Source organism: Astatotilapia calliptera, chromosome 5 (assembly GCF_900246225.1).
Source record: "Astatotilapia calliptera chromosome 5, fAstCal1.2, whole genome shotgun sequence".
In the NCBI taxonomy this organism is placed as follows: Eukaryota; Metazoa; Chordata; class Actinopteri; order Cichliformes; family Cichlidae; genus Astatotilapia; species Astatotilapia calliptera.
The window spans coordinates 19,877,108-19,901,732 of NC_039306.1; the positions used below are offsets into that span (position 1 = coordinate 19,877,108).

General features: G+C 40.4%; 3 protein-coding genes across 3 annotated transcripts; 1 reads left to right on the top strand and 2 right to left on the bottom strand.

Moving 5' to 3' along the window:
• Positions 1-960: 960 nt before the first annotated feature.
• ora4 (olfactory receptor class A related 4) lies at positions 961-3,232 on the top strand. Its single transcript, XM_026166397.1, has 2 exons — positions 961-1,400; positions 1,487-3,232. The coding sequence occupies exons 1-2, from the start codon at positions 1,314-1,316 to the stop codon at positions 2,345-2,347; spliced, it is 948 nt and encodes a 315-aa protein (XP_026022182.1). The 5' UTR covers positions 961-1,313; the 3' UTR covers positions 2,348-3,232.
• Positions 3,233-3,292: 60 nt separating this feature from the next.
• Positions 3,293-6,733, bottom strand: ora3.1 (olfactory receptor class A related 3, tandem duplicate 1). Its single transcript, XM_026166398.1, has 4 exons — positions 6,256-6,733; positions 5,792-6,049; positions 4,045-4,281; positions 3,293-3,572 (listed from the first exon to the last, which is right to left on the bottom strand). The coding sequence occupies exons 1-4, from the start codon at positions 6,523-6,525 to the stop codon at positions 3,360-3,362; spliced, it is 978 nt and encodes a 325-aa protein (XP_026022183.1). The 5' UTR covers positions 6,526-6,733; the 3' UTR covers positions 3,293-3,359.
• Positions 6,734-12,873: 6,140 nt separating this feature from the next.
• On the bottom strand, positions 12,874-24,424 carry LOC113022470 (von Willebrand factor A domain-containing protein 1). Its single transcript, XM_026167910.1, has 6 exons — positions 24,074-24,424; positions 15,180-15,719; positions 14,765-15,043; positions 13,775-14,050; positions 13,311-13,598; positions 12,874-13,201 (listed from the first exon to the last, which is right to left on the bottom strand). The coding sequence occupies exons 1-6, from the start codon at positions 24,141-24,143 to the stop codon at positions 13,182-13,184; spliced, it is 1,473 nt and encodes a 490-aa protein (XP_026023695.1). The 5' UTR covers positions 24,144-24,424; the 3' UTR covers positions 12,874-13,181.
• Between the last annotated feature and the right edge of the window lie 201 nt (positions 24,425-24,625).

Consider the following 24,625-nt stretch of genomic DNA (forward strand, 5'->3'; position numbering starts at 1 on the left):
TAAATAGCCTACAGCTAAAATTTGTTTGGTCCGCGGTGTACTCGGGTTATAAAGCCACAGTCCAGCAGTCTTATCATTCAGTATTTGTACTGTAATTATATACTTTGTAGTATATAATTTACTGTTGCTGGTCGCAGTTTTTGTCATATGAAAGAGCAGGAAGGCATACACTTTGCTCAGCATTAGATGACATAAAGCTGGGATATTTAATATTTAAGCACTTTGCATGTCTGTAAACTGACGAGTTTACACCGAGACTGATGACATGACACACATGACACATCTTGTATTGATGTTCGAAACATGAGTATTAACAGGTTCTTCAAAGCAAAGTCACTGCTGCTGATTAAATGTGGTTCAAAATCACATTAATGCACTTTGCATGTGCTCATAACATGTTGTTATATCCGCTTGTGAGTTTGGACTCTGTTGATGCACGGCTATACTCTGATGCAGTCCTTCTTCTGTGAGAGTCATAATGTTTGCTGTTGTTGAGACTGGTTCTGGGAGTTTGATGAACAACCTTTTGGTTACGAACATCTGACCTCCACATAATACAAGCCCCCCCCCCGCCCCAAAAAGAACTTTGTGCAGCAATATGCAGTGTAAATACAAAACAAAACAAATACATTAGTATTTTGGAGATTCATGGGTTCTCTTATGGAAACTCTCCTGATGATAAAAAACAGAAAACAAAGCGGAAAAAAATTCCACTGCTGATTCATAATGATGATGTTCGGTTCTCAGTGTACATTTAACTAAGATGTGCTTAGCTAAGAGTAATTGAGTTTTCTCAAGAGATTAACCGGTAAATAATTAACACCAAGGGAGTGAGTGTGAATGGCTGACTAAAAGATTTTAAGTGCTGAATCACTTGAACGTTTTCTTTCTGGTGCATTTGGTCACCTGTTACTTTATTGCCCTTTAGCTAAGCTTATCATGAGACAATAAAAACAAACAAATAATACCCAGGTCAGATTGCTAATCCATTGCAGAGTTATGTGCTGTGGTTAGTATGAGTAGTGACTTGCAGGTGTTCCTGTGTTGATGGGCAGCATGTTGAACTGCTCTGTGACGCATGGATAGCTGGAAAATGCGTACCTTCGTGCTCTCGCAGCGTCTAATGGTCAGATTAAATTGACCTTGAGACTGATCAGCAACATTTGTTTATGTGTGATGAATGTGTTTGTTTATCAGTGTGCGCATGTATAAAACACAATGAGAACTGTGAGGAGTAGAGCTCTTCAAGCTCACATACCAGCCTTTTGTTATAAAGAGAAGGAGAAGTACGTCGCCATGCAGAGGATGATACCATGTCAAAGGTCCTCACTGTAGAAGCGATTTTGTTTGGGGTCTTGGTGTTTTCTGGTATTTTGGGAAACATCCTGGTCATCTATGTGGTGAGAAAGCACACAGTATTTGGAGTGTGAAGTGGGCTGAATGTTTTGGTTTGAGTTGTTCTCAGTCTGTCTCGTTTTGCTATCAGGTGTTTCAGTCAGTCACTAAGACTCCACCTCGGAGACTCCCTCCTTCGGACCTTATTCTGGTGCACCTGTCCCTAGCAAACCTGCTGAGCTCACTTTTCCGCACAGTGCCTATTTTTGTGTCAGACCTGGGCTTGGATCTGTATTTGTCCTCCGGATGGTGCAGAGTCTTCATGCTGCTGTGGGTGTGGTGGCGAGCCGTGGGATGTTGGGTGACCCTGACGCTGAGTGCTTTTCAGTGCACCACACTGAGACGCCAAAATGTGGCCTTTGGACCTCTTACTGTCCAGAGGGAGAGGCGGCGGCTCTGGGTTGTCCTGGGGGTGGTGTGGGGGGCGAACCTGGCTTTCTCTGTCCCTGCACTGGTATACAGCACTCATGTTAAAGGCAATGCCACAGTGGAGCTGATGGTGATCAGTTCCACCACCAGGCCTCTGCTAGGCTGCGTCTGGGAGTTTCCATCAGAAGAACAAGGCACGGTCTTCGCCTCTACTTCGCTGGCAGTGAACGAGGTGTTGCCGCTGGTGCTGATGGTTTGCACCAATGTTGCCACACTGCACGCTTTGGCCAAGCACATCCGAGCTGTTGCCTCAGGAGGGACCCACACCGAACTCGACAAACATCTGTCTAGCGAACGTAAGGCAGCTCAAGTAATCATGTCTCTGGTGTTGCTGTTTGTTGTCTGCTGGGTGCTACAGGTTGCTGCAGTAACGTACTACAACCACAACAGGGGGCACCATGCTGAAGGGCTGCTGACTGTTTCCCATTTTTCTTCTTCACTGTTTGTGGGATTCAGCCCCTTGGTGGTGGCCCTGGGACATGGAAAACTGAGGAGAAAAATCATGAGTATGATGCTAGGGTGAGCTACAATTCTTAAATGTCACAGTAAGGGTGCCGAAAAGCAGACTAAATCCCCAACGGCTACAGGAAAGAAAAAAACAGTTTTTGTTGTTCAAAGAGAGATGAAGGTCATAAAAGTGCAAGAGAAGATTAAATAAAAATAAATTCTGAACAAGAGCACTCAGAGAAGAGCAAGGACTATACTAAAACTCTCATGTTTTATTATGTTTTTATTACAACACATTGAGGTGTGACCTTTGACTCATGACCTTAAAGCATTACATACTAAAATGGTGTCTTTATTTTATTGTCTTTACTCATATGTTTGGAGCAGAGTCGAATGAAATCTTTGGCTCCTATAAACGGTTAAATTTGGGATTTTCACATATATTCATGCGGTGTGGGATTTTGCAAAACTTTCTAGCGTCTTTGTGACATTAAATAAATAAAAAGAATGTTGTACAGCTCTCTTCAAGACCTTTCTATTTAAACTATTACTCAATATGGTTTTTTAATCATTTTTTAAGGTCATCTTTTATCTCAGGTGCTAACAATGAAGGTTGAGGTCGACTGCCAACCTAGATACTCATGTCCCTCAAGGTCTAGGATATTGTTTTGGGGCAATATCAATTTTCAATTTCACATTTGGTGTCACCTTGACATTGACCAAATTTTCATGAACTGAAGCGCAACATATTACAACACAGAAACATCCTCAATCAAAAATACACCAAAACTGTTCTTTGGAAACCTCTTCTTGGCTACAAACATACGTTTCTGAAGGTTAGCCTTGTGTTTTCCCACTCATTTAAAATTAGTGAGACAAAAAACATCACCAGAAGCCATAATGGTAATTAATGATGTTATACTGAACCAAAAACAAAATGCTTCAGCCACTGCCGTGGTACTTTTTTTCTTTCCTTTGGACCCTTTTGTCTATAATGAATACAAAAAAATAAAAAAAAATAAAAAAACAATAGATCATGATTAGTGATGGCATATTAGGTGCATCTCCAGAGCTTTTGCAGAGTACCATCAGTGCACGAGTGTGGACTTGATACAAGAACGAAGCTGCCGGTGGCCGACCGCCAGAATGACAGGTGACAAGGCAATGAAGATGATGTTGGCAAAACGAGCAATGACCATCAGATAATTGGCTGAGGAGCCACGGTTGTAGTTGAAGTAGTTGACAGAGATAACACTGGTCCCCCATGAGAGGATGAAGAGTAGTATGAGGGTGAGAATCACCTGGGAAACAAAAGCACACAATTAAAAAGAAAGCCCTTTCAGAGTTCAAGACTTTGCTGAATTTGCTGTAGTGATTTACTCTTAAACACATCCAGTCACATAGCTCATATCTAAAAAGACTGATTTACAGCTGAGCTCATCACTCTATGCAAATACAGCAAACTGAAACAAAGAGTGATGACTCAGAAGAGACTGCAAGTGGTTGCTGGAGCGATTGAAACAGGAGGCAGGGCTGCAGTGGCACTCATATGTCACAGGGAGATATGAGAGAATTTGCACCTGAAACAAACCAGCACATTGGGAGGATGCGTTTGATGACAGTGTGAATGTGCAGCTGTCCCTTCTCAAGCTGATGTCCTTTTCTTTGAGGCAATGCATTTACATTTTTTAAAAGCAACTTATTACATTTAAAAATTAATTTACACAGCTCGCTGACTCCTTCATCTACCTCCAGTGCCCCCTTCTTCCTCACCTTGGCTGCTCGTTTCTCGGCTGGCACCCGCTTTAATACCGGTGCGTCTTTCTGTGGATTCCGACCATGGGTGTAGAGGGTGTAAAGCGAGGTTAGGTTTGTAATGGCCATCAAGATTAAAGGAATCATTTCATGTATCACCAAAGATGTGGTGGCGTAGGCCAGGCCAATGGTGGAGGGAAAGTTCCACACACAGCCCAGCAGAGGGCGTGTTGTGCTGCTCACCAGCATCAATGTCTGAGGAAAGAGCAGGGAGAGCAGAGGGTGGGTCATGTGCTCAGCCAGCAAGTCAGAGAGATTATTATTTTTCTAGATCATTGATAGATTTTGGCACTCAAAGCCGATAAGCCAAGAATCTGTGAACTCGTAATACATTCTTAATTTTTTAAAATAGAGTTGAGAGAAACAAAATAGAGAAAAAGTAAATCAAGCAAATGCTTATGGCAAAACCAATGGGACAAAACATATGCAGTACTGCAATACACAGTAATACTAGAATTACTGTAGTAGTTAAAATAATACCAAATGGTCTAGTCTGAGTTTAATGATGATTATGGTTGCTGATAATGTTTTAGATGACCTCATTTTGGTTCTTGTCTCTTTTAAAATATGTAATTATTATTATGGCCCTGATGAAATCAGAGGGGTTGGAAGAACAACACATACACTATACTAGGTACACCTTATTAGAAGTCACTCAGAGACTGTGGTCCACATTGAGATGGTAACATCACACAGTTGATGCAGATTTGTCAGCTGCACATGTGGCATTTAAAGATGCTCAGCTGATACTACAATGCCAAGGATGTGCCAAGAAATTATCCCTCACTCAGTTACACCACCATCAGCCTGACCCATGGATACAAAACAGGGTGGATCCATTTTTACATGTTATTTAAACTAACTTCTGACCCTGTCATCTGAATTCTGCAGCAGAAGTCAAAATTCATCAGATCAGTCAACATTTTTCCAATCACGTATTGTCCAATTTTGATGAGCCAGCGTTAACTGTACCCTCAGTTTCCAGTTGCTGCTGACAGTGTTGTCAGTGTTCTGCTGCTGTAGCTCATTGGCTTCAAGGTTTGACGTGTTGCCCAAAATTCTCTTCTGCATATCTCAGGTTTAACAAGTGGTTATCAAAAAAAGTCCTTTTTACAGAGAGAACTGCCGCTCACTCGGTATTTTCCTCTGTTAATTCTAGACTTGATTTTGAAGGAAAGGCCCAGCAGATAAGCAGTTTCTGAAATACTCAGAGGAGCCCACACAACAATCATCCCCATGCTGATGCTTAGTTTAAACTTCAGAGGTCATCTGGACCTCATGTCAATGCCAAAATGATTGAAGTTGCCTATTAGATATTTGTTAATGACAAGTTAAACAGATGTACCTACTAAAATGGCAGATCTGTGTCTATGTAAAGATCTATATGACTGTTAAAATGTGAAATGCATTTATTCATTCTTTTTTTTGTAATTAAATGATAAATACAGTGTCAAAGATTTGATAACCATATGAGTATCATCAGTACATACAAAACTATTGCATTAGTTTTGAATACAAGCTAAGTATTTTTTACTAATTGTGTAATGTAATGTTTCAGACAGTCATTGTTATACGTGTCACTTTATGTGATAGAATAACGACAGGGAAAATATTGATTGATAAAATAATTTGAAAAATTACTATTCATGATGACAAATAAAAAGAAATAGACTACTTGGAAGGTCCTTGGCAGTGCCCCTCTCACCTCTGTAGTGTTCTTGTTCCCATTAGAGGAAAATATATGAGCTGGAATCGAGTAAATAAGGTTACCAATCCAGATGAGGCCCAGGCACATCAGGAGGGTCTTAGGAGCACCCCGGGGCCCATTTGTAGCACCAGGAGCCACACGCTTCAACGTCTGGAGGTGGAACGCACTGAGGAAAAGTGTTGACCACGCATTGACTGACCGCAGCCACACCGACATTCCCATTAGCAACTGACAAAACCCTTTGGCTGTATATATCTGTAACAACATAAGAGGGGCTTAAAGGTGTAAGCGCAAGGGGCTCACAAGTTAAATCTAGATTTAATTTGGTTAATTTGATCTTTCATGCATGTTTTCTGTGTAAAACACATCATTCGGTGAAACACAACCAACATAGAGTATTGAAAAAAAAAAAAGAAAGACTATGAAATGAGTGAAGAGTGAATTATGGACAATGACAATACCTGCAGTCCAAACTCTGAGATGATAAGGAGTGTGTTCCTCAGTAGTGATACCAGCAAATTAGACATTGCCATGTTAACGATGATGATGTCCGAGTTACGTCCCCAGTTATGCTCCAAGATTATGCTCTTACCAATGACCAGAATCACAGTGGTATTGCCCAGAATTCCCATTATCACCAGGATAATGTAAAAGGCAGTTTGTGCAGGGGAAACAAAGATATGCATTCTCATCCCTGCAAGATCTTTTCTTTGGTCCGAGAGGCTGCTCATTGTTCCACAAATAAATAGACCAAGCTGTAAAGGAGTTTTAACAGCTCACGAAAAGTTCTGAAGAAATTTTCATCGTTGATTTGAATGAATATCAAGTGAAGATATATTAGTTATTATCCTCGAACAAGCTAGTAAGACGCTGGACTGTAGTTAACTGGCCTTTTGGTTGATTTTTTCAGTTTGAAGATGGAATCACCTGCGTTACTCCTCCGTGGACTTACTGGAATAAAATGATCTTGCCTGTATCATTGGAGCTGTGCTCTTGTAACACAACCACTGTTCAGGCCACAGAACATTACAAAGCATCCACGATACTCGAGTCCTCGGAGAGCATGAGGTGTATATTAATGAAACACAGGAGATTAATCTATTTCCTTGCATAAACATGCTTCCCTTGCAAGTTTGCTACCATCATCCTAAGGGAAGTGAAGGCTGTTTAGCGTGTGGTCATGAAACCTACTAACAGATATTCCTAAAGAAAATCAATACTTTGCACCTTTGTTAGAATAAGTAACTTAGTGGGAATTCCTCTCTCCTTATTCAGGACACGTTGCAGTGTTCACCAGTAGAAATTTTACAGTTTCTTGGCACTCTAGGCAAAAATGCACAGAGGGTTTCTCCATTTATGTTATAAGGTTACGTTATAATGTATTTGATTCAAATCCAGGCCAAAGACTTTCTGCATGGTCTCTCTCCGCGTGCACCAGCTTTCTATTAAGGTCCAAGACAAGGCAGACATATTAGGTTAATTGGTGGTTCTAAATTGGGCCTACTTGTGAATATGAGTCGGCCTCTGTGTTAATCATGTAATGAATTGGCGACCTGTCAAGGATGTACCCCGCCTCTCACCCTGTGACAGCTGAGATAGACTCCAGCCCCATATCACTGAATTGGATTAGCAATTAAGGAAAGATAGATGGAGTATTTTTATCACCAACTGAGCGAGGCTTCCTTCTTATTTGTGTCATTAATGCTAGCAGCACCCGGCAGGGGGTATACTCATCTTTTTAAATTAGATGACAGGTTGCACTGAGTTAGCGTAACTGTAAGACAAGAAAAAAGAAAAAGTTTCTGAAATGTGAGATGTGCAACGACAAAATGCATTCTGCATTGCATCTAGGGATCAAATCAGTGCTCCAGTTAACATCTTTATCCCCTTTGTGAACGCATGAGTTACTTATTTATGAAGCAGAACATCACTTCTACTCATCCTAAATGAGTGCATTATGACAAGAGAACAGGAAGTTTCCCCATTTACTTAGTTTTCAGTATCTCAGTATCTGTAGGGCTGCGTCAGGAAGGTCATCTGGCATAAAGACTGAGCGGGTGAAAGTAGCCTCTTGATTACAGCTAATGACCACTAGATGGCGCCTTAAACAAACCAAATACAACACACAGGACAAAACAGCATAGTTTCTATTTATTTAATTCATTTTTTAAACAAATGTTTATTTACTCTGTACAGCATTAGTTAGTAGACAAAACTAAGTAAATTTAGTAGCGTTACATACAATGTCAGCACATTCAAAAAAAAAAAAAATTCACAGTAGCCTATATATGTCTGATCAGCACCTTTGGAGGCTAAAAATACAACTATCATCTTCATAATTTACAAGTATCAAATTTAATCCCATCAGCTTTAAAAACATTTTTATATACACATCACTTATGATAACGTGGAGACACATTCAACTGTGAGATGAGTGTGTCCATCAGAGAAAGGAAAATATAAAATATTGACTGTATATCGTCTGTTCGGTAACACTTTCTGACTCATTCATGATCAGAACATGTTGAACTGGTTTGATATAATAAACCATGTAACTAAAGAAAGATGATGAAAAATGCTCTGACACATCTAATGTGTGTGTGTGTGTGTGTGTGTGTGTGTTTTTTTTTTTTTTTTTTAATGAAATCCTAAAATGAACGGGTGATTTTGCCAAACAAAGCTACAGCCCTGTTAAAGTAACGAAACTAGAGATGGCACGATACCACTTTTTTATGTCCGATACCGATACCGATATCATAAATTTGGATATCTGCCGATACCGATATGAATCCGATATAGTGTTTTTTAATCAACAAAACTGTTTTTTTTAAATATCTTGCTGAATTTTGTATAAGTTCATACTCAAGTTTAAAACAACAACTACACTAAAGCTATTCTGTTATACCTGTATGCAAAAAAAAAAAAGTTTCATAGTTCAGCAATACTGATCAATCTAATAAACTTAAACCTACACCATCCTCCCTATTCTGGCATTTTAAAGAGTACTTAGCATAAATATTAAGCAACCTAACTAATAGGGTTCCAACTCCCAGCAACAACAAAAATAAATAAATAAAAAATAGGGAACCACCCCTCACGCTCCACCTCATGATGCTTAATCGACGTAATCCACCTTAATTTGATGCAGTGTGAAAAAAAATGCACAGAAATCAATTATTTTTCAAGAAATATTAAATAGATTCAACATCTTTCTTCAGCAAAATTGCAGACTGCACAGATGGTACCTTCCCAAAGGAAAAAGTACTATAGCTTACTAGGGTATATATATTACCGTAGACTTAATAGTTACTATATACAGTAATGGACTTCTATTCCTTTTACATCAAATTAAAACTTTGGGTGTAAGATTCGGATAATTATTTATTAAAAGCTAGACATTTTAAATGAGAATAAAGAAAAGTGTGTCTTTGTGCCCCTTTTCCCTGTTCATGCCCTATCGGCCCCCCTGGCTAAACTTTGCTAGATCCGCCCCTGCACAGTTACAGCCGTCAGCTACGTAGAAAAAGATCCTCGAGTAGAAAGTAATATTAAATAAATTCTAACAACAGCTTATCAAGCTTAAACGTGCTGCTGTTGTTCAGCCGCTGGTTTCCTCTTTCTGGTGCAAAGTGGACCAAAAGCAAACAAGAGAGACGGACTCGCGACAGAAAAGCCGATCAGCTGATCGTTAAGCAGTTTCATGATGCAGTCGCTCCATATATCGCTTGTTAAGCTTAACGCAGGAATGCTTTACAAACATTCAGAGATGGACTTACACACTTTCTTTACTTCTCTCGGGGATAACTTTGTCGGAGATGAAATGCCGGGTTGCTAGTGAAGCTCCACATGCTATCCAGACCACCGACAGGTCCCGCATTCCACAGCCGCTCTATCGCGTGATGCATACTGCTCCGACGTGCTAACGTTCTGAGGTGAGTTACGGCGTGTTGCAAGTTTTGTGAGGTGCTTTCGTGATATTTAATGGATCGGATTACATTTTTTATTTTTCTCCGATATCCGATCCAGTAATTTAGGTCAGTATCGGACCGATACCGATACGTAATATCGGATCGGTCCATCTCTAAACGAAACTAAACAGTTTCTGATCATCTGCCAGAGAAAGTTTTCACGGATTACAAAATTTCAGCTGAGATCACAATCCTCTACCTTTTATTCAAAATTTCTCAAACTTTATTAGAATGATTTAATATTGGTTTTAAAAAAAAAATCCAAGTGCATTTGTAAATGTAGCCATAATTAAATGGTAAAATAACGCAGTAAAGTGGTTTCAAGTTTTAGCTGAGCTGTGTAAAGACTTTCACAGAAGCTCCAGTCTTGTTACCGACCTGAATTGATGCCTGCATCTTGAGTAAGGAAGAGAAAACAAAATGCATCTCAGCCTGATTATCAGGGTACTGTAGTTCAGCTGCTCAGGTCACAGATGAATGGGGCACTTAAGTTCTTCATTTCACTGCAAGCATGCTTTCACTGGCGACTTCTCCAGCTGATCATAAAAACAGATCTTGCTCCAGGCACTGTAACCAAATCCCCATTCAGATTCTACTTAAAAATAACCCAAAAAGTAACTAATTTACAAACAGAAGACTAAAATTGTTGAATATACTTATACTTTATTTAGGTTTTTCTCTAATCTGCACAGTGTCAGAAATATACATACAGATGAGTTTCTCTTCATCAGTATAAAAAGGATTGTTTGACAGCAGTCATTGGATTGACCAATACTCAGAACAATGGCAAAGACCAAGGAACTCTAAGGAGAACTGTAGATTTACAAAAGTTAGGAGGGCCTCTTGGAGCCATTTCCAAACAAATGCAGATTCCAAGATCACAAGCTCAAAAAGTTGTGCATAAGTACAAGTTATTCAGATGTGTCTCCACTTTGGGTCATCTTTCAGACGTTGGCAACCTGTCACTCTCAGAAGAGAGTAAACATGTAATGACACTGAATCTGCTGAAACATCAGCATCACTGTCCACAGGGAAACTCGTTTTACATCACCATGGACTGAGCAGTGCCAACAAAGGAAAAAAATGGAAAATTTGTAGCTTCTGATGGTTAAACGAGACAAAGTTTGAGCTATTTGGCCACAATGACAAGAGGTAAGTTTGAAGAAGTAAAGGTGAAGCTTTCAAGTATGGTGGTGGTAACATCATGCTCTGGGATGTTTTGATAGCAGTGGTACTGCAACATTACACAATGTGGATGGAATAATCAAGAAAGACAACTACCCTAAATTCACCTCCAATCAGTAGTTGGAGAGATGAAACTTGCTGTTTCAAGAGAACAATGATCCCAAACACACATTGAAAGTGGTTGCCGTTGTTTATTTTCAAGTTTCAACTTGGGTAGAAAAACAACAGAATATGAGTGATGGTGTATGTATACTTTTGACCCTGTGTGGATTAAAGAAAATCCAAAATAATTTCAAGCTTGTGCACTCAGTTCTTGACTTTTTAAAGCCATTAAAAAGGTGTATTGTGTTTAATCATTCCACCCTGGAAAAAGAACAGTTCATAGAAATGATTAAAAGTCCTAAATGAACATGACGTATGTAAACATCTGAGCACAACTGTATGTGAGTGTGTGTACGTGAATGTATCTGTGACTGATACCTCTGACTGATATGGATAAACTCATGTGGCATGTCTGTGTAGGTTCTCAGTCAGCATGGTCATAGTAATCTGAGGAGCTTGGAAAGGAAAGCAACTACAACTTAAAGGAGTCCATTTGCTTTCTTTTCTTTTTCAGTAACGAGTAATCTAACTAATTACTATTCCTATCGTTACAACGCCGTTACAGTTACTAACAAGAAAATGCGTCCGGTTACTATTTTTCAACAAACAGGCAGTTGAAGCTGTGTTCAGCTTACCGCATCTTATATCAGTTGCCGAAAGTAGCTGTAAGTAATCTGGATGCTACAGCTTTAATCAGCTGCGCGCGCTCCCGCGGACGATAATCACGATCACTGTCTACAACACCTGGAGCTAAGGGGGCAAAACACTCGCATGAGTGCTGCTGTTTGACTGAGGAAGAATAAGGTAGTCGTGGTAAGCCAGTCACATGACCACTTAAACACAAAGCAACAAGGTGATATATACTAGTTTAGTTTTTAAATTGTGTTGATAGGCCACGCAAAACCAGAGTCACAATAAACAATATATACGCGGCGTTTTTTCCTCAATAGTTTCATCACGTTTACTGTCTAAGGACAGCGCTAGCAAGCGCTCTCTGCTTATGCAGACATAAGCAGAGAGTAACAAAAACAAAACAAAACAAAAAAACCGGGAAGTTTTAGGAGTGACGGCGAGAGAGAGAGAGAGAGGGGGAGAGAGAGAGTTTTGAGATGTGAGAGATTTGTGAAGTTTAGCGTGTTTGGGCTGTGTAGTTAATGTGTTGTCTTGTGTAGTGTTGTGGATAGTTTTGTGTTGTGTGTCAGAACAATGAGGCGACTGCTGTCCCCAGGTAGAAAAAGGAGTGAAACACCTGCTGCTGTCAGACCTGCAGGTATCAGGCTCTGATGTTCTCCTTTATAGTGGACAGAAATTATTGTTTTGGAGTGGCACAAATAATTTGTGTGGCATCTTATTGAATGCAGAACAGCTGATTGTTCTGTAAATAGTTTGAAATGGTTATTTTAAAAAAATCAAGATAAAAGGTAAATGGATGCAAATAACTGTGTTTGCAAAACTTGTGCATAGGATTTTAAAATTGACAATTTATATTTGCATTTAAAGTTATGAAATATGATTCATTAAACATGTTTGTGGTTGTTACAGTACAAATATAACTTTTTCTACTCTGATTTTATGTTTTTTGTCTGATTTTAGATCAATTGTGTTAATAGAGTATGTCAAAATGAAAACAGGACTGCAAATTTAGACACATGAGGTTATGCTGAAAAGAATGAGACCAAACAAGGCAAAGTAAATAGTTTTTAAAGGTAAAATGTGGAGGGAAAATCAAAAGTAGTTAAAAAGGGCCAATTATACCTTGGACCCCAGAGGGTTAAACATTTTTTTTAAAGTAACGCAATAGTTACTTTTCAAGTAATGAATTACTTTTAGAATATTGTAACTCAGTTACTAACTCCGTTACTAGTTAGTTCTTCAAAAAAAAGTAACTATAATTAATTACTTTTTCAGAGTAACTTGCCCAACACTGCTGATGTGGCATATTGTCTTCCCGCATTGCCAGGAAAAAAGATTTAAGTACGTGGCATGTGTATTTGTTCATCTTTGTTGGTGGTGGAGTTGTTGAAAAAACCTTTCCCTCACACTAGAATTAATTTCAAGATGAAATATTTGCATCCAACTTATTTAGTGCTTGAGTGGTTTGCTTTGGCTGCCTGATTGGTTTAGACTGGTTGTTAACCCCACTGTCTGGAATCTATCAGAGAAAAGAGACAGAAAAACATAAATTTGCACTTCCTTTAACCTTCTGCATGACCACAATTGCAGAGGGAAACATGCAAGTGGTGATAATTAGCCCAGCTAACCTCTGTGAGTCGTGGCAGTGCAGCACAGCCCGTCTCCTCGGCCCGAGCTGTAGATGGGGGACACACACACTCGACTGTTTGGTGCAAGATGGGTGAGCTGCGTTGAACGGGAGCTAGGAGGTAGGTACATTGAAGAGGTGGTGCTGTGGGGGTTTTCTGTCTCCCATTTGATCCAGTAGCCTCTTAATCCTCCTTGACTGGCTTGCCACTTTACTTGCATCTCCTCCACCCCCAAGTCCCGTCGTTTTACTGGTTCCAGCTGAAGGTCAATCAGAGCAGGCAGAGCTTCTGCAAGAGGGAACAGAGGCAAAGATTTAAGCAGCCTGGTAATAAGTAAGGCTGATACAGAATCTACAAATAGCAATTATTTAAAAACAACAAAAGAGCCTTTAAGTATCAACTTCTAAATCTCAGCTTCCAGTGCAGAGATGGGACTGAACTGGAAGAAGAAGGAATATCAGTACCTGCCAGTGTGCAGGCTCTCACAGACATAGCTCTTTCTTTTCCATCCACCTGCAGAGCAGTGACTGTAACCAGGTACTGAGTGCCCGGCTCCAGGCCGGACAGTAAGGTTGAATTTTTATGCCTGGGTAAGGTCACAGTGCGGACATGTGAACTGGGAATAGCTCCGTACTCCACTGTGTATTGCTGTACCCGAGCCAGCTGCAGAGGACCCCAGCTTACACGGATCTGATGAGGACCATGATCTGACAGGTGGACCACTGCTGGGCTTAAAACATCTGAGGAGTGCACAAGAAGAAGGGACACACACAGCAGCAGGTGAGAAGATGGCTTTCAGGATTCAATTTTAACTTTTGGTGCTAAAACACTGGTAGTATCAGTTTTAACTTCCTGTAGAAACCCTAGCATGCTTCAAACTGCAACTGAATGAGTAAAATGGGGTATTGTAATATACTGGGCTTAAACGCTGTTTATAAGGTTGGGGAAACCTGCAGTCTGCTGAGACTGAAGAAGTCACTTGGATGAGTGACGAAACATTTCTCCAACTGAAAACACTACGTCCAGATGAACAGAATCAACTTTTGGAGAGTTCAAATGCCACATATTGACCAAGTCCTTTGGCTTTTGACGATGGGTTTCTTGTAAGGCACTATATAAATCTTATTTATTATTTATTATTATAAAAATTCATCTTCAGAGCTGCAAACTTCAAAAATACAGCAGTAAATAGCTTCAGACTTGCATGGAAACCTAAATAAAAGCAACATAATAACATCTGAAATCTGAATAAAAACCATTTAACAATTACTCTGTGAACATTGTCTAAGTAAGATTATGAGAAAAGAGCCAAAGCTCCTTAACTGGTGCCTTTGGTGAAAGATATGCCAGTGATTTCTACCAAGCTCTTCAATTATTTTTCATTTTAGGGAAGCATCACTGTATTATAGAATCACATGCATTAAAAGAGAATTTTCCCATTAAATGTTTTTTACCAGGAAAAGTAGTGAAGGTTACGGTGAGTGTATTAAAGACTGCCTGGTTGGACTCTGGGCGGAGGGACGCTGTGTAGGTCGTGTCAGGCTGCAGATTTTTCAGCTCTGCCCTGCTGGAGTCTCCCGTTAAAGTACGTCTAATCTCACGACCTGGTTTGCTCACAGACTTATACCAGAGTTCATAATAACTACTGTTTTCACTCAGAACAGGGCGCCACTGCAACACAGCGCTGTGGGAGGTCAAATCAACCACACGCAGCCGTTCAGCACGAATGATTTCTACAGATGAGATAAGAGAGGGGAGGCAGGCATTAAACACGAAACTGGAGAAAATAATTCTGGAATTGAACGTCATTAACCATCTGCTGAGTCTACAATAGACCGCATACTGCATTTCAAACACACAAATACACACCTATCATGGCCTTCCTCAGGTCCTCTGTGATGATGTCAATGTTGTCTATGTCCACAGAGTATAAGTGAGAGTCCAGCGGAGGTGTCACCACACGTTTTAGCACCTGGTAGTTCCCATGTACAGTTGACACTATTAACACGGAGACTCCCCGCATCTTCAGCTCTGACATTGGTCTGTCCACGTCACCAGGCTGCACTCCGTCAGTCAGCCACAGGAGAATCTTTGGCACTTTCACATCCGTCTCAGTCAGCAGCTCGCGGGCAACGCCGAGCGCCGCCTCAGTGTTGGTGTCTCCTTTCAGCTGCCTGATGCCCTGCATGGCCGACTGCAGACTCTCCTGATTGCTGTGGACGTCGAGGCCGAACTCCAGGTGAGGGTCGGTGCCCACCTGCAGCAACCCCACTCTCACGTGCCCACGGCCCAGTGAAAATGGACGCAGCAAGTCGGCGGCGAAGAACGACAGACGAGAGAATTCATAGTTTGCTATACTTCCCGAGGAGTCCAGCAAAAGGAGAATGTCCCCCTCACAGCAGTTCAGGACTACACAGAAGAGGAGGAAAACTGGAAGGTTATTTTCAACATGTGGCAATGATCCTCCATCATAGAGAATTCAAACAAGTAGTAGCTGTATCATATTTAGTTATTTGGTTCATTAACTAAACCTGATGCACTTCCTTCACCATTTATTTATGTTCTTACCTGTTTAAATTTGTTATGCTGCTTTCCTGGGTATTCATTTTGTGTGCTCTACTCCTTCTTTCTTAGATAATCAGTGCCTTTATCCCTCGAGTCATCCTCTGCTTCCCTGCTTTGTGTCTTTTGTTGATTTTTACTTTTGCTTGTAGAATCATCACAGTTAACTGAAGTGTTTTTTAAGTTTTGGACTACATTTCCCATGTGTACATTTGGATCTTCTTGTGAATGCACTCAGAGCCATGAGAGCAAGCTTGTTAAGGAAAATATATTATAGGCATTATATTATCAATAAGACTGTTTAATTAAACATCGCACAGAAGTGCATAACACTATGTTTGTGTTACCTGAATCAAAACTGAATCAAAATCCTTCCCATATTTTATAGAAATATTTATAGCTCTAGTTTTCATCTTTACTAATCAAGTGTTTCGGTTTTTAGCTCCAATATGTTCATTAGCTGGTTGTTTTTGTGTGTCTCTGCTGCATCGATGAATGCCACAGAGAGCAGTGATGGCGAATCTAATTAGTTAAGGCCTGTAAACAACAAATCTCTAAAGTTAAAGACAACATAATCAAAGCGTCACGGATGATAAATGTGTGCGGGTTCTTTATTACATCTAACACCTCACATTTCATTAAACGCAACATGCCGACTTCAACTCGTCGAGATATCAAGGAATCAATTGACTGTCAGCTCAAAATATTAAACACAGCTGAGGCTGATGGCACAGACTCAGCTTTGAGTCTGAGGCAAGAAGAAGAAAGCATTACCTCAGGGTTTCAAACAATTTGACAAATTTTATGCCAATGATTCCAGCAGTTGTTAAGCTACTTTAAATCGAAGTGATCTAGTTTTTCTTAGGAACTGCCAGTTTTAATTTTTTTTTTTTAAGTACATCTACTTTTCAGCTTTCTTTGGGGATCATCTAATTGAAAATACAATTTTATACCTGTGAAACTGGGTCATTTTTTTTAATTTTTCATAAATGCATCTAAAGTAACACAAATAAATTCTGTTTACGTGACAGGCTGCTAGTATCAAAGAGCCTAAAGATATTGTTTAAAATGGGTTCTTTACTAAGTTGTCTGTTATGTGTAGACAACACTGGTTGACCTCAAGTTAGGAGTATTTTTAATGCTTTAATGATTCATAGGTCACACTGTTTATTAGGTTAACATGCAAACAAAAACATTCCTCTGAAAATAGTCAGAATCACAAAAGGAAGAAAATGAACCTTCATTCCTTGAAATATTTATTCAGAAAACAGTGACAGAAGGGACGTAAAACCGTTTCTCTGCTTCTCCTGGAATCTTTTCAGACAAATCTGAGATGGTCAAATGGGAAGCATTTGATGAAATGACATGAAATGACACTATATTTAAAAAAAATATTAGCAATAAAAGCAATATTAGCATAATTTGTGCAGGTTGAATGACAGCTCAGGCAGATAAATTTTTAGTTTTAATATAAAATGTTCCAAAAAAAATTGTGTCTTAAAAGGTTGGCTCTTCCTCCTGAGAGAAAGTTTAAAATCTTGGCAGTGACAAATGACGCCATCATGACTCTATTAGTGTCAAATAAAAAAGCGACACTGCTTTCATGTAACCCATACAAAGCAGATCGTATCATTGTCACAGGTGCAGTTACTGTCCGCGGGGAGGCATTGATATAAAGTATGACATGGAGTTGGCGTATATGAGGTGTCTTATTTCATGCATAACTGAGAACAATCCTCTCTGCTGCTTCCAACACACGTCAGAAAAAACATTTCACCTAGAACACTTCAGGTGCAGCGATCGCAGAGGATTTATAATAGCAAGGAACCAACAGGATTGGTCACAGAAGGAGATTTATTATATGAAAGTGGAGATGGGTTTACACTGCAGATAAATCAGGGGAAAAAAAGAGGAGAAGAAGAAGAACCAATGCGGTGAGAAAAAGGGAATATACATCCAGTTTCTATAGGATCTCTCGACTTGGACAAACACATATTGGTTGCTTTGCTTCTGAGAAGCAATTGTGGCGAATTTTGTCATCAAACAGGTGTCTTACTGGGATAATTTTAAACAAGAAAAAAAAATCAATCCTAACTACAAGCACCATCCTGCCTGCATCCAGTTAATGATTGAGCCACTTATCTGCTCTGACAAACTATTGTGCTCTCTCTGCATGTGATTTCTCCTAAATTCATGCCTGTGGTTCACAAAATGCTCTATATTTGTAATATATCACATCTGTTGCAAACAGACTGACATTGGTTCTTAGCACAGTTTGGACAGAAGGTGATTCTACCCAAATAGAGTTAAGTCTATTTATCCCTCATATATCTGAGTTTTGTTAATGAAACAGTAATAACTTTTAGAGGGAAGGGCAGAAACTTTGATAAAGTGAAAGCACTGTGACAAATGTACACTGTGTCAGAAGGGAGAAGTCATAAGGATGGAAAAAAAGACCAAAAGTGAGACAGAAAGATGAGGGGAGATTGGACTTGCTTGTTGAGATGTACAGAAGTTGTACATCTCGGTGCATTCCTCAGAGGAGAAATGCATGCAAATGTGTGTGAGAGATTTGAGCGAATCATCTGTCATATAATTGGCTTCGAGCTGTGCCGGTGCCATATGCCATGACGCGGTGCTGCACGGATCAGTGACAGATATGCTCCCTGTGAGTCCAACAGACAGATGGCACAGTACCCGGTTCATGTCAGAGAAGAATCAACAAAGGCTACTTTCTAAACTCATCATGATCTAAAATATTTTACACACTATTCGTGCAATGCTCTTCAGCTTTTCAGGCAGTAAACGAAAAACCTCATTTTGATTAAAACTTGCTCTCATTCCATGTTTGCTTTCCAGATCTCAAACACAGCTAATCAGGTCAAATATTTACTTTTAATTAGATGTAGCCATCTGTAAGGACCACAGCTTTGACTATGTCCTTGTCAACATTGAGCACACTTGCAATCTGCCTGTATGCCATGACTTTTTGCAGCCCTCACGGTCTTCATGTGTACCATGAGCGTCCGCTTCCTGTCATTCCACACGGTCATGCGAAGGTACGTCACACCGTGTGAGTCGCTTGATACAGTGGGAAACTTTTGTTGCATGGCCCAAGCAAGAAAAACCCCCCAAAACAAACAAACAAACAAACAAAAAAAACAACAAAACAAAACAGATAGTGTCGCACAACGCATGCCAGTAGACCCTGTGCACGAGAAAATGCTAGCTTCCTGGTTTGAGACCGGATGTAGGGTTGTACATTTCCGGTAGCTTTACTTTGCGGTCAATCGCTACTGCGAAGATATACTCCAAAATCATGTCCAAAACTCGAAAATGGAAAGATCGCGTTAAGTTACAAAGAGCAGAAGGTGGGAACACTCACCACTGTTGTGTCATAAAAAAAAATCTAATGATCAATTTTGACGTTTAAGGAGTTTAGATCGATCAGTTGTTTACATCGCTCAACACAAGCAGAACTGCATTACAGAATCAGAAGACACATCGTCCACATTCAGAAGCACATCTCTGTATAGTGACTGGTCTTATGATTTAAATAGGCAAATGTTCAGCATTCAAACTACAGGTGAACAATAGTCAAACCAGATGTTTCCCCCGTTATGTCGATATCAGCTAGTCAAGTACACACCTACACAGCATGTTAACAAACCGTGAAAAAAAGCCACACAAAAAATGAATGATTGCTGGTAAGGGTTTCTATGCATTAGTATTTACGAAGGGTATGTTGTGACTTACCTTCAAAATTACAGCGGTCCCTCGCTAATAACGTGGTTCACCTTTCACCTGCTGTTTCGCAGATTTTTTAGTGCACGTTTGCATGCTTATTTTTTTTACATCACATTGTGTCCTGCTTCCTGATCGCTGCAGACGATCTCCTCCGTGACGTCTCTCCTGTACAGTACAGAATCGCTGCATCGATCGCTAGCAGTGTGACTCTGAAGTGCAGTACTGTATGTCCGCGAAACGTTTTGCACCGTCAAAAAATAAAATTGGCTACTTGATTTCACCTATCGCTGGTTATTTTTAGAACATAACACCCGCGATAAACGAGGGACAGCTGTTTATAGATACTGAGAAATATAAAATTTGAATACCTTTTCTCTTTTGCTCTGAGGCGCGGGGGAAAAATATCGACAAGTCGATGAACATCATTTACAGATATATTGGGTAAATGCCCAAGACATATATAGAAATGTAAATCGCCGCTTGATTCATTCATTTGCTAAACTTGTTTTGGACCGTAAACAAGGCGCGAATAGGACACCGGAAATAAAGCTCCCCACAGGAGTTTCTTAAGGCTCCAGCCTACATGCCTACGCAACCATCTGGCAACCACTGGTCAGGAGGGAAAAAATTGTAACACTTGAGTGATTGCTTCAAGTTGATGGTGTTCAACAGAAAAGTGATTGCTGAAGTCCCAATCGCACAGACCTGTTAACCAGTCAGTGACCCCCTGGCAACCGCCTGTTGCTAGGGAACAATATGTATTCTCTATCCAGTTGGAAAAACGCTTGCTTGTAATTGCTTTGATTGCTAGCATAGTGCTGCGGTCACAGTCTGAATGGAAACCGTTGACAGCTCTGAGCTGAAGGGAGACTGGAGGCGCTTTGCCTTCAAAATAAAAGTTCCACATTTTGAAAAATGCTGGGTGTAGCACTGAAGCACAGCTTTTGCTTTGAAGGTGAAGTGTCTCCATTTTCCTTTACCATGATGTATTACCTCTGGGGTAGTAGTTAGCAAATAATTGCAGGAAAACATGGAAAAACTACTGGCAACATGGTAATCTGCTGGCAACCAAAGCAATATCTTGGTGGGTTTTTGGTGTAGCACTTTTTTCTTCTCTTTTTTTTTTTTTTTTTACAATCAATTTCAATGAGAACCTCCAGGAACCACTTTCCCTGTAGTTGGGGAAAACACTGTAATATGGCGAACAGCTTGTGAGCAACGTGGACATGACATCACGCACGCACGCACGCACGCACGCACACACACGCACACGCACGCACACGCACGCACACACACGATGATTCTTACCACTCCCATATTTGTGGTTCAAATGCAGTAAGAGCCTCCAGTTTGTTTGACTGGCCTGCTGTAATGACTTGAAATGGAGAGAAAACACTGACAAGTTTGGTTCTGTGGCAACAGACATCTGTAATGGAACGTCAAAAAAATGGTGGTGGAGGAGGTGCGTCGACAGGAGGAAACAGTAAGACATGCCAGAGCTGTAGCGCTGGCCGAGCAGGGTCGCTGGATGGATTGGGAGTGTGTGGAAAAGAGGAAACTCACATGGAGTGAAATCTGGGGAATGGAGTCTAATAGACTTTTTTTTTGGAAAGGACAGGCAGAGGACAGAGGCTGCAAGATCAAGGAGCGCCCATTGGAAGTGGGGTGCAGGGGCTTTGTTAACAATGCAACAGCAAAACTGCTTAGAGAGATTGGAATCAGAGGACAGGCGCAACAGCAGGCTATAAGAGAACTAGCTAACACTGCTGAGAGGACCAGTCACCGGCTATGGCTAAAGAGGGCTGACATCACTTGGGCAGCTAAGGCAGCCAGCTAACTGTGAGACACACGCCCAGGATTGATCAACCTCTGGTGGGCCTGCCTCAGTAGAGGGTGACAAAAGGGTAGAAAACCTAACACTAAAAATTTTGCTGGTTGACCCCAGGTCCTCTTGGGAGCCGTGCAGTTAACCTCATGGTAGTGAAACCTAAAGGAGGAATGAAAGAGAAAAAAGAAATGGAAAAATGTTCCGCTCTTCTCCCTTCTGCTTCTTCCCTTTTCTGGGAGGCAGTGGGGAGGTCGAGCGTACAGCCCGATCCGGCGGGGAGGTGTGGGACGCCAGATCAGGTGCCCCCCCCCTTCCGGCTCTCCTCTCTGCTCTGCTCTCTCCTATCTTGTCTCTTTTGTCCTCTCTCTATCATCTTTTCTATACCTTTGAATAAGTGAGGTTCCATAAATATTAAAGAGGTAAGTATTACTTCTCAGTTGTAGTGAATTGATAGAAGAAAATAAATTGTAGAAAACTAAACAGAAGAAAGTAGTAAAGAAATAAAAAATTAACATAAACCATTGACACACTCTGGGGCCTGATCAACCCTGGCACGGCCTCCTTGGCACACCCGATGAATCCAAGGTCCACTACTGATGATGTCTCCTAAATTGTAATATGATAATCTAGATCAGATCTCTAATCCCTAAAGCTAACAAAGGAAGGTAAACGGTAAAAATGGCAGATTAGCTTGGGTAAAAAACAAAACACCCTGTGAAGCTGAGGCACACAACAATGCGTCCCCCTGGTAAAGTTTCTGGGCTGCCTTTCCTCATAACAGCCATCCCTCAAGACTTTCTCGATCGAAGCAATGCCGTATCAGGGATTGTAGCATCTAGTCCTTTTACTGAATGAATTAAGAAGCTCACCACCTTGAGCACAGAAGCCCTGCCCAACTGTTTGCAATAGGCAGACAATCAGAAGAAAGCTGCCTTGAGGGGAGGGGCTTGTTTCAGTGGTGTGTTTGTCAGCAACTTTATCTTCAACAGTGATTGGAGCAGCCAAATTTGGCAGAAAGGTATATTTAGGAAGGTTTTTGTGAATATCAGATGTTGTGATGTCCTCACACTGCTTAGCAACCACTTAGCAACATGCAACAATGACGCATTCTTAGCATTTACGAACCTATAACGTCTCACTAAAGCATTGTATCGCTTTTATTTCCCAACAATAACATAAAGCAGAGTTATGCACAATATATTATGATACTAATATGTTGCCTGGCAACCATTTAATAACAGGCTAAAATGATCTGTTTTTAGCCTCCATGCACCTACAATGCCTTAAGAAAGCCTCATCTTAATTTCACAGCTATTAAAAAAAATATTTTTTATCCACAAAAGTTTAATTATAAATGCCTAGCAACCACCTAGCAACGGGTTAAAATGCCCCATTTTAGTACCTCAACAACCTATACATCTACTTTTCTCAGTGTGATGGCCAACAGCACAATCAGGCTAAATATTCCTAAAGCACAGACATGTACTAATATTATACTGATTATGTTGAACTATAAGAACATGGAGTTTACCTGTTTGTTTGACTTTGTTTTTTTCTTTACAGTTTTATGAATGTGTTTGTTTGATTTACCATTTTTCCAACTGTTATTTTTCTTTAACTTTGTCTAAAGTTTGGATTTATTGGCTGCAGCTCAGGAGTCAGACAGACTCTTTCCAGCAGCATCAGAAGTGCAGCAGAAAGGAAAAGCTCCAAAACCCATCAATTTTTAAAAACGCCCACACTTCTCCTGGCTCTATAGAGCGGCCAGTCAAGACACTTAAAGCTTGCATTAGTTTCTTCAACATGGCTGACATCCACGTTGGCTGGTGTCATACATTTCCATTGCTTGGTGAATTTAAATATCACTAAAAATAATAATTTGTTCCACAGCAAGGCTCAAAAACAACTTTAGTCCAGTTAAAGCCACCTGGACTTCATCAAGGGGAAAAGCCCCTTATCAGAATCACATTACTGGTTACATCAGTGCATCTTATTTCATTTGAAAGCCTTTAACTTATCTATAGGTGTACAAATACAATATGTATGTCTCAACTATGATGGAGAGCAAGCACTTAGTACTATTACACTGAATGTTTTGAGTACTAAAAGTTTTTTAGTTGATTAAAGGTTTCCTAAAAAAAAAAAAAAAAAAACTGTTCTTTATAGTGACATTGCAGACAGCCTTTAGAAACCGTTATGATTATTATAGATAATTATACTGATTATATCGTTTTTCTTTACGGGCTCCTAAATTAAAAAGTAATAAAACATTGTTATGCAATAAACCACTAAATTCCCTGGGACACGCCATCCGTGTGACAGCTTGTTCAAACCAGACTGCATGTGGAAATGATTCCTGGTCTGCTACTCATGAAATGCCTGCGAAACAACTCAACACACATTAAAACAAAACATTGAACTCATTGTAAGAATTTTTTAAAACGCGCTTTCCGCCCACAATTCGATTTTTTAAAAAGTTATGTTTTCCTATTCTGGATCTAAAATGCCACTGCCAGCTTTCAGCTTGTGGATTATACCTGCGTGCTGCTGTTTATCTTTCACTCGGCGTCATACCTTCCCATCGTCTCTATCGTATCGGTGTGGTATCCCGAAGTCAGCGACTCACCTGTGGCAGGTACAGCAATCAGTTGTAACGTCACCCAGAAAAAAACGTAGTGAAGAAAAACGCTCTTCATCCTTCCCGATCGACCTCAAAATACATGAATGTGTTTAGAAACAGCACGGGCAGGTGAAATAACAGACTCGGGATCTGGTTACAGCGCCTTCCGTGCTCCTTCGGTCTGCGGAGGTGTGTGCAGCTCTCACGGCTGAAAGCTTCAGCGATCACCTGCGTCATGCGCACTCCTGTCTCAGGACAAGGTGTCGGACATCGTATCTCCTTAGCAGAGAAAAGCTTACTTTAGACTATTCTTCCACCAGCTGCAGAGCAGTGAAATTAAGCCTTAGGTTTTTTTTTCTGGACTTTGGTCTTTTATAGCTTTCATAACCAGGTCCAAAGGTCATCACGTATTCTGCCTCAGCAAAATCGCCAGTGTTAAATTGACACTGTGAGTGTTAAATTTAACACTAGAAAAGTGTCTATATGTGTCCACTCTTTTGAGTGTTAAATTAACACTTTTCAAAGTGTTATATTTTTAACAACGAGCTAGTGTTATTT